Below are 10,781 nucleotides of genomic sequence, written 5' to 3' on the forward strand. Positions count from 1 at the left end.
CCCACTTTATTTACCACAGTTCATAGGTCCCTTAGTTGTTCTTATGCAACACAAGAAGTATTGAGCAAGTAGCAGCAAAATGACTTGGATTAAAATAAAGCCTCTACACACACAGAAAACCTCCAACAACAACTGAAAAATAAACCCAAACAAAACCAAAAAAAACACCCCCAAAAACCCCCACCTGAAACAAAACAAACAAAAACCTACAATCTGTCCATTCATAAAAGGTTTTAAGTCTGGATCATTTTAATGATCCTGATTTCAGGGTGCCCTTGCCCACCTCTGCATCAGTGTGAGAAAGAGGATTTGAAATACTGGTCATGATAGGAACAAGCAGCTGAGGGAAGTAATATGAAAAAGGTGGAAATTCAAGGCAGTTTCACCACCAAATACAGGTAAATGGCACCCTAACTTGGGAGAGAGTGGTGAAATGGCTCTACAAACCACCTTTTTCATGCCAAGAAAAGCACCAAATATTCTTGCATGGTGACAACAGTATGCTCTGTGGAAGCTGACAGTCTCCACCACATGCCAGAGATACAAAGCAGAGCATTATGGAGGCAAACATCAAACAATCAGCAATATGTAGGTCCCACTGTGATCAGCAGAAATGCAGGATTCAATTCAGCTGCCACAGCATAGTTGCCTAATGCCACCTGAGATGCTCTGTCACTCCCAATACACCCATCCAAGACTGGCAGATGTGACAGGAGTCTAAGAAACCTGCACCTCTGTGGCAGTGTTCTCTCAAGCCTCCTCTCTCAAGGAAGCTTGAGAGAACACTCACAGGGTCTAAAATAACACTAAACATTTCTGTTTAGACAAATGAATCTTTTTTGACAAAGATTGCCAGTGGAGTCTGGAGAATGATTCAGCCCAGCCAACTGCCTCTCTCTACTCCACTGATTAAACTGTATTTCCATTGACTGTGGTGGGAACACAGACTTCCAGCACAGACTTTTAAATATAAGTTTCTTAATCTCGAACAACATCCCACTTCACCCTGACTTTAATTCAAAGATGCATTTCCTTATTCTTTGCAGACCTAAAAGAGGACAACAGGACAAGACTTCCTGCATCTCTTTAGAAAACAGGAAATACCAGGACAATCCCTATGTCCTGTGACTTGTTACAGAACGCTGTCTACTTGAAAATAGAGGGAAAATGACTCAACTACCACTACTCAGAAGATACTGATTTCAGTATTAATGCTACAGCTCCACCTAGATAAACAGAAACATAAAGATGATTAAAGTTACAATAAATAGCAATAACTCCAGTTTATACTGCTTGCTATTATGCCAAAGCTGTGAGAACTTTAAAATAACATCTTGTGTAAAAAGATAACATGATTTCCCTCCCAAAGGATAAAGTGTCCTCTAACACCATAAGCAATTGATGATAGCTCTTATTTTATATGCAAGTACATATTTCTGTATATAATCAGTGGAAAATACCTATTGAAACAAGACCTGCATTACTGCCTTGTTGAGAGCAGGAGTGATGTACAATGATACTTAAGGTAGATTAACTCATTTTATACAAGTTTCATCTAGACAAGAAATGGCAAAATCACTGTACAGCAAGATACACACAGAAAATGATTCACAGCTACTTATCAGTACTCACCTGCATTTCATACTTCAGGGTCATGTGGAAGCACCAAGATCCCAATCCCACAGCTGAAAACAAATCAAAACTATCATCAGCATAATAGTATCCATGTAAAATTTTCAGGTACATTAACTTAAATGCATGAAATGCATGCTTAACAGTGAGAAAGAAATTAGAACATCAGCATTCTACTGCAGAGACAAACCCCCCTTTTTCCACAGCCTTCTACTTTATATGTTAGTCACCAATGAAATCCCTGAATTTATGGGGCTTTGGGTGTGAATGTCCTCTTTAATTCCTCTCAATACTGTGTCCTATGAATTGGGCATAATCTCAAAGAGAAGAGGAGCAGAGGGAACCCAGAATGAATGGAATATTATATATCAATCTATCTTTTCCTTTTTTTTTAAGTGAATTAAGATTTCTCTGTTCCAACCCTTCTATAAGGCAAAGCATCATTCAATAACTAGTACTACTGAAAGCCTCTCAATATTTCTGCCCACTGTCCAGTTTTAAAACATGTATTTTACCAAAAGCTTTTTGTTGTCTCCATAAAACATGGTACTAATAACACCAAGGTCTGGGGTTTGATACCCACAGGGGCTACTCATTAAAGAGCTAGACTCGATCATTATTGATTATGATCCCTTCCAACTCAAGACTATTCTGTGATTCAAAAGCAGAAGTGAATTGCTACTGGAACTCAGAACTAGAAATTCAAGGTAAACAAACCAACCCCACATAGGGTGGATTTGTTTTGTGATATGAGATCACCATTTCTGAGCTTTCTCTATAGAAAGATGAGCTTCTAAGAAATTATTTATATTTATTTGAAATACTTTCTTTACACATTTTGAATTTAATTCTGAAATTACTTTATGAGACATATACTTTGCCTATACAGTTTTTTCAGTCAGGCATGAATAATGCTTCTTGGAAGTTAGATTTCTCTGTTTAGAGGAAAGCTGGTACAGTATTTAATGCATCATTCATTACTTTGAAATATTATCAGTAAAACACTTGCATCAAACACTAGCTCCGTTTTATATTGCAGAACAAGTACAGTAATGTGATATCTTGTCTTCCTTCAAGAAATTATGTTCCACCTCAGACAGTAGTTTTAGAGAAAGCCAAGTAGTTTGCACTCAAGCCTTGATCACTGAGTAGTGCTGCCATATTTTGTGGCTAGACTATCACCTTGTCTACACACACCAGTCAAGTTTCACTGATGCATAAACAAGAATTCTATCTCTCTGCACTCTGTAAAGGATTGCCAAGACAGTCAAGAGACATGTCTGGAGATGCTTCCTTAGATGTTATTAACTAAAACTGTAATTACTACACTTACTCAAGGAAATTAAATACCTAAGCATGTAGCTTTACTGAAATACAAAACTGTAATACAGCAACATTTCAAAAGGTATTACCAAACACTTCAATGTCATTATTTCTCTGGGAAAATTAAGCAGAGTTCCTACCAGAAAATAAACAACCACATGCACTTCTGTAAATTTTGATTACATTGGTTTGCTTCTGAAAAATCTTTCCAAACAGCAAGCTATAACTGCTTTCACCTTCATTAAGATTCTGATGAGAAATTCTCATAGCCATTTTTCTATGTATACAGAATATGTGACAACAACTGTTCATTCTGGAGGAAAAAACCCATTAAGATCATCATTAAAATAGTGCCATCCATTATCCTGCCTGTCACAGAATACAAACGTACAATTTGTAATAAATGTCATTTTCAAGTATGGGCAAAATCATTGCATAAGAAATTTCAACAGATTTTAAATTAGCAAAATATGTGGTTGGGGTTTTCTTGTTTGTTTTTGTTAATGTTATTTGTGTTAATAAATCTCAACAATCAAGGAATTCCTTTCCTTCTTCCTGTACAGTAAGAAGCAATTATTTCTAGACTAATTCTTCTTCAGTCTTTGAAAAAAATCTAGCATGCTGCAGATATTAGTATTTCAAGTCATTAATCTCATGACTATAGTTAGTTTTTACAGTTAAAATTGATAGAACCCCTCTTTCTTCTGTGCAATAATCACATCTGGAGTTTCTCTGATTATGAAATTTTACTATGCATTGTAGAACAATGTTTTATTTATAGTATCTATATAAAATAGATATCTGGAAGAAGAAAAGCTTACAGGGACAGATCTTATGGTTCCAGGCTCGAGACATTTTTAAGAAATATCTACTTCACAAAAATCATCTGCAATGAGACATTCTGCCAGCTTTGTACTTTTCAAAATATAAGTGATCACAATCACTGAAATGACACAAGTTTTCAAGAGAAGCAACTCTCCCATACAGCCACTGACACACTGAACAATAAATTTGCTCCTTACCTTGTAAGCAGTTTTCATATTTTAGGTGTTTCCTTTGGCAAAGGAGCTTAACTCACTAAGAGCTGCATATTGGTTGGGAAGCTTTAACACCATCTGAAGCAGTAAGTACCATTTCCTCTCTAACTACTGTAACTCATTTTTCATAAATTCTACAAGTCACTACAAGGCATTTTTACATCAATGAACCTCCCAAGTTAAGGGAGATATATAAAAATTATGTACTAAGCACAGAATACACATTAAATCACAATATTATGAGATCAAAATTGCACTTCAGAAGACTAGAAATGCAAAGTCAGGGCTGCTGCTCTATGCAGACTGACAGGGTCTTTTTCTGTCCTGCAGCAAACACCCTGTGTGGTTACTGCCAGTGGATAAAATAGTGGTGCTATGATGACGTAAAATCAATGCACCTACAAACTTTACTTCATACAAATACTGTCAAAAAACTTATGGGCAATACCTATGGCTAGAAATAATTGAATATTATACAAAAGATCCAGCTCTATATATGAACCCTATAAGCCTCCAGGATTTGAATCCTAGAGGGATTTTTTTCAATAGTTTTAGGAAGCATCAGAAGCATCATATAATCAGTGATAATTCAGTTCGATGTGACTATTCCATCAGCACTCAAAATTCTCATTATGAGCCTAGATCCTTTACAGAAAAAGCAATATATTAGGATTTCACAGAAATGGTAACTATACAGGCACTGTATGAAAATATTCTGAAGGAAGGATGCTCCAGATGCAAACACCATTATTTAAGTATCTACACATGAACTATGTGTTAAAGCTTCCACTAAGAGAATGTCATTATTAAGAGCAATGCAGCTGGCCAAATGGGTGTTTTATAACAAGTCAAATGATTCTCCTGACTTTACTGACTACACTGGCAGACAGAACCCTCTGCACAGGTAGACACATACATTTAGGTGTTTAAATTTGGAGCTAAATTCCATTTTATTTTTTTTACAATGACAGAACTTAATTAAAGATAAACTACAACACACTGCACCATTAAAAGTTAAAGAATGAAACAAGATGAAAAAGTAGAATTAAAATAACTACTTTTAATGGATTATTTTGTGTTGTAATGGTTTCCCCTCCACAGCATAAGAGACAGGAGAGACACTGGTTACTCCAGGGGTACAGCTCTACAATTAACCTCCAGCTTGGCTGGTACTATTCCCAGACATTGCGGTACAAGTGTCTGCACTAGTGAGTTGTTGGAACAGTCTGTGGTATGAATGTGGCCTGTTCCAATGAGCACTTTCCCCAGGCAGCTTCCAGGCAGAGCCCAGTAGCCGGCAGAGGCTGGGGCCCGCACTCAGCAGGTAATCTGTATGCAGTCACCTTGTTTTGGAGGCTAAGACGAACAGACACGGGCTGTTCCACACTGCAAGGCTTCAGCACTCAGGAATGTTCCCAACCACAGCTGATTTAACAACACTGACATTGCCCTGGGAGCTTCTCTACAGGTGTTAGGTAAGAGGAAGGGAATGAACTCTGACTGAAGAGGTTCTAACAACTGTTTCACAGACACAGAGTTTCACTGGAAATTAGATTTAGTAAGTTGCTTAAGAGTTCCTATGGCTATTCCTAATATAGAAAAATGTTTATACCTTTTTTCTTTCCTCCGCTTTGGCACTGCTTGAATGACTGAGCCCTTATTAAACAGGCCAAAGAAACACAAATGAGAACAATCCTTTCAAATTTCAAGTGAAGCATCTAACAAACATTACTTCATTGAGTGCTTTCTTATTTCATTAGGTCCAGAAGTTACATTTCTTTATATATGTATTTATATACACACAGAGTTTTTTAAAAATCATGACCCTTTAGAATCACAGTTCCCCAAGATGTATGAGGAACTGGCATGTGTAGAACCTGATACAACACTCCAGAATCATAAGCAACTACTCAAACCCAACTGCATATTCCTTGAGGTAGGAATGGTCTGATGATTTGTTCCACCCGCTTCAGGGGACACAACATACTGAAATAATGGCTTAAGATTATTCTTCATAATTTATATGCTGATTAAATGGTTCTCTACAGCTTAAAAATTATACCCGGGTCCTACTGAGTTAATTGAGAACATGCACTTTATCCTGAAAGGCAGCAGAAAAAAGGGCTGAGAACAGTGTGCTGTATCTCAGAGGCCTTGCTGAAAAGTGTAACTCAGTATTGGCACCAGTATGAACAAGAAATTTATTTGAACAATTATTTAGAAATACCCCTTGTTGTGCTGCCAAGATCTTACCATGTATATGAAACAAACAGAACTTTCATAGTGCAAAATGTATTTACTTTAAAAAGGAAATAAATGTCAACCAAAGAGATTGTGGGTATAAAAGGCAAGCACTGAACGCAGCATGGTAAAACACAAAGAAACTGACAATCAGCTAAATGTCTGGAAGCATGCAAAAGAAGCAGCTGATTTAGATCAAAATAATGTCTAGAAACAACACCTCATGTTCTCAAATGCTAACAGATTTAATTTTAACGCTGGCTTTGACAGCTGTCTTTTAGTATCTTGTAAAATCTCAGTAACTATTCAAAATTGCTAAAACCGAACTAAAGTACCCTCCCTTCCACCCCCATCTTCACTGCAGAACTGTTCAAGAATTTCTCCTTTAACAAAAGAACCCTCACTTAGAAGCTCTGCTGCATGGTCTTTAATGAAGCATGCTGCCTCAAGTGAAATCACAAGTTTGTGTTAAATTCACTATCTTTTCACAGATTATGCCTACATTTATTTGTTACAAATTAAATAAATAGAGTGAAACCTGTTAATAAATAAAATTCATACGATGGAAAGAATTCTGTCTTGTGCTTCTTACAAAAAGAATTTTCTGTACACTTACTCTATCTCCACTTCAGGATGCCTCTTTTTCAGTCACATGCACAAGAGAATGGCAATGTTCCTGACACATTTCAACTATATTTAAAATTCTTTTAATGTTTTCATTCACTGCTTTTATTCTGTAGTAGAGCAAATGTTAAGTGGTTTGTGATTCCAAATCATCTTGTTCCTGTTTTTCACTGCAAACTATAAAGTCTTCCACATTTCTTTACATCTTTCAACTGCTGTAGAACAGGGTTACAAATATTGAAGCAGACACAAAGCAGAAGGGAAACACTTTTGGGAGAGACCTTTAATGTTAGGTTCCAACGTATGAGATAAAAATCAAGCCATTTTCAGACAGGAATCAAAGCCAACTCAGTCACAGATGAGCCTAGATGGAACTCAGGACTGCCTTCCAGCACTACTGTTAAATACAGGCTGAGCTCCCCTTCAGCAACATCAGAGAGAAGAAAAATTGAAATCCAAGGTATTTACTGTGATCAAAGACAGTTGGGTTTGCTGGCTTTTTTTTGTTGTTGTTGTTGTGGGTTTTTTTGTTGTTGTTCGGGTTTTTTTGTGTGTTTTTTTTTTTTTAATATTTTAAACATTAAATGGGATATGAGAAATGCCCATCTGCTGTGACAGCCTGACATTCTGGTCAGATAGTGACCGCACACTCTGTCCATCATAAACTGTCACTGAATGAGGTAGCCACAAATCATGGTGAAAACAGTTTCAAACTGAGTTTTAATTTAAGGGGTTCCTTTTCATAGTTTTAAAAGAATGGCAGTATGGGACACTTTGATTCAAGAACACCCAAAGTCAACTTCAGCAAACATTTACACACCATTTCTTATCACCTCTTTTTAAAAGTAACCCCTGATCTTTAAGAATTCTCTCTGTTTCATACTGAGACAAAGATTAGTAATTACGTGAAACCATAGAAAGCCTACAAATGGCTTATTAGAAAGTGCTCAGACAATATGAAAAGCAGTGCATTGTTGCTGCCTATCTTTCACATAGATCAGGAAAGCTAATATAACTGAAAACTGTGAATTTGCACCTTGTGTATGTTACAGTTTAACCGGTATCAAGGATACATTTAGCATGGATTTGTGTTTTTCAACAAGGTCTGCCTAAATACATAACAGGCCAATCTTAAAAGTCACATTTATCAATCCCTCACCACTCCAAAGACTGGGAAAAATGTCCATAAATAAAGGAGTCATAGCAAATACAGAAATCCTGTGAAACACAGAAATTCTATAATCTAGTTTTGAGACCCAACTGCCAAATCTGAACCATCTTCAAACATCTTTTCTCATAAGGAACAAGACTTCTAGTCACACAATTAACATTTAAAAGGAAGTTGGTTATTTTCTGAATTTTGTTATTTTAGAATGGACAGACTTCCCTTGAGATGATCTAAACATGAATATCATGTTGTTCTTCCATTCTTGCAAAACTTCCCAGACATGATGGCTGGGTGTTATATGCCAAAGAGGAACTGGAAACAAATTTGAAGTCATGAAAGAATGCCTTTCCAGTTCCCTCTACATCTTGGCCACTTCTTATATTACTCTCCCATACAAATGTCACAAAATACTAATATTGTGAGAAACTGCTTATAAGTAGAATACACAAAACACCTTCTGTAAATCATCAGACAAGTACAGAGAGCGAGCTAAGATGCACTGAGCAGGACCCAAAGCCAGAAAAGGATCACTTTAAAAATCTGATCAAATTATTTAGTGAATTCTAACTGCATGTTCCTCCAACAGATATAAATTTATGTAAACATTAACAAGTGTAGTGAATTGAGGTCTATTTTTCACACAGATAGTATTTGGATTTAACTACTGGGTTTATCAATATCTAGATATATTTTCCATTGCATATCTGAGCTCTCTTTATAATGAAAGAGCAAATTAAGTTTTACACATACCTGTAAGACACAAATATGCAGCTAAATACCGTTTTTCAAGGCCATCTTTATAGGTCTGAATCGCACCATAGATTGGAGGTAGAATGAAAATCAGGTTACTCACTGTGTTCCCTGCAGGACAGAAACACAAAGCAGAGATTTAGAATTGGGTACTATGCACTTTAACTAAACCTAACAAAATTAAATTCACTCATATAGAGACAGATACAACAGTTTTCATCCAGAAAGTGACCCAGCAAGACACCACTGCTCTCCATCCCTGGTCTAGTGGAAGGTGTCCCTGCCCACAGCAAGGGGCTTGGAACTAGATGGTCTTGAAGGTCCCTTCCAACCCAAACCTTTCTAGGACTCTATCCGACATTCTACCCAATGCAAAGAAATGATACGTGCTGCAGAGACCAGAGAAAGCAATAAAAGCCAACAGCCCAGCTCTTGTATAGTGATTTAGATTTGGCTTGTTTTTCTTTTCCCAACGGTGCTGACCTAAGCAAAAGTGCAATGAAATCCTGCAAAGTGTAAGTGAAACAAAAGGAAATGGTGCATCTCTCAACAGAAGGGATGCAGATTCAGCTTTTTCACTTAACCACAAATCATAATTTTGAGAATAGAGGTTATGTTATGGGAATTAAATGCCATACAATTTGGAAAAATGAGCAAATCTGTTTAAAAAAAGGCTTATACAAAATAAACTGCACATTTTCACACACCATCAGTTAAATATATAAAAAACTGAAATCTAATTTGCCAATATCCCAATGAAATATACAATTTATGAGGTTATGAAGACACCCCCCCACCCCCCATTTCTGTATTTTTTATTCAGCAGAAAATCCCAAAAGCATTTCACATTCTAGAACAAGGAACAAGAGTGAGCAGGTCCTTTGTGAATCACGCCCCAAATCAAGCAGCTATTTTTCAGGAGTCCTACTCGCCAAGATCCATCCAAAAGAAAAGCAAAACATAACAAAATATATTCATATAACCCTAAGGTATTGCAGCACCTCTAAAAACAAAAATTCATACTTCACAATTTTAAAGAAAATTCATACTCAAATGGAAAAAAGGTTATTTCAGAACACACGTAGCAGAAGTGTACCTAGCTCCCTTGAATAAGGTAGCTCTTCTATATTCTCACAAAGTACATACAAATCTCACTTTGAGACAGCCTTCTCAACCAGTTAAAAATCTCATCTGATTTTTATCAGAACTTCCTTAAATCGCTTCCTTACTGATTTAACATAATATCCTGCCCAACCACGAATTTCACCAAGTTATAACAAGTCAAATCAGATGTGCCAGAGATCTCACTCTTCTAGACAGCTCTTAATTATGTTCCTCCATGTAAAACAAGCCCAGCTGAAAACAAAAACCTTCTGAAAGGATTTACAAGTTTATACCAATATAAAAGGCCTTTTTTATGTTTAAATTCTTCGTGGAATCATTACTCTTTTACCACATTCCCACAGTGTTGCAATGGGTAGTGATTCACTTTCAACAGAGACCACGTTTGGAAGAAATTCACTCAAAAATGCTGCTGTGTGACACATTGACCATTGCCATGTCCTCCTGTAAATCATGCAAACATGTCATTGAGCCTTGAAAAGTAGAATAAAGGTTACATAGTCTGGATAGCGGAACTTCTGCTTTCTAAAGCAGTGCTCAACTATGCCCATTTTCAAGAGAAGTCAGTAGACATTATATAAATGTCACTGTTCAAGGTCACTTAGTTATGAAACTGTCAAAAGCCTGGCAAAAATTCAAATATGAAAATGCCAAACAAAAGAAGTACCACGATGTTTATCCACAATTGGGAAGGCACATGACTGTGGAAGAGAGTTGCAGTAGGATAACAAACTTCAGATGGGTGTAAGAATGTAGAAAACAGATTCTTCTGTAGGAAAGGGAAGGGAAGGTTTCAACACTTCCTGTAAAGCTATAATTACATTAAATTATTGAAAATTTATGAGCATTTAATCTGGGAACATCTTGCTGAGAGAGGAAATACC

At 36.6% G+C, this 10,781-nt stretch overlaps 1 protein-coding gene across 1 annotated transcript in view; it reads right to left on the reverse strand.

Annotated features, from left to right (window-relative positions):
- ACER3 (alkaline ceramidase 3) overlaps nt 1–8,880 on the reverse strand; it is a 37,019-nt gene extending 28,139 nt beyond the window's left edge. Inside the window, exons 1-2 of the mRNA XM_031062280.1 lie at nt 8,776–8,880; nt 1,633–1,685 (exon numbers count right to left, since the gene is read on the reverse strand). Of these exons, the coding sequence (XP_030918140.1) occupies nt 1,633–1,656 (24 nt within the window). The 5' untranslated portion in view covers nt 1,657–1,685; nt 8,776–8,880. The remainder of the gene's footprint in view (nt 1–1,632; nt 1,686–8,775) is intronic.
- Nucleotides 8,881–10,781: the final 1,901 nt, after the last annotated feature.

The sequence above is a fragment of the Geospiza fortis genome, unplaced genomic scaffold (assembly GCF_000277835.1).
Source record: "Geospiza fortis unplaced genomic scaffold, GeoFor_1.0 scaffold286, whole genome shotgun sequence".
In the NCBI taxonomy this organism is placed as follows: Eukaryota; Metazoa; Chordata; class Aves; order Passeriformes; family Thraupidae; genus Geospiza; species Geospiza fortis.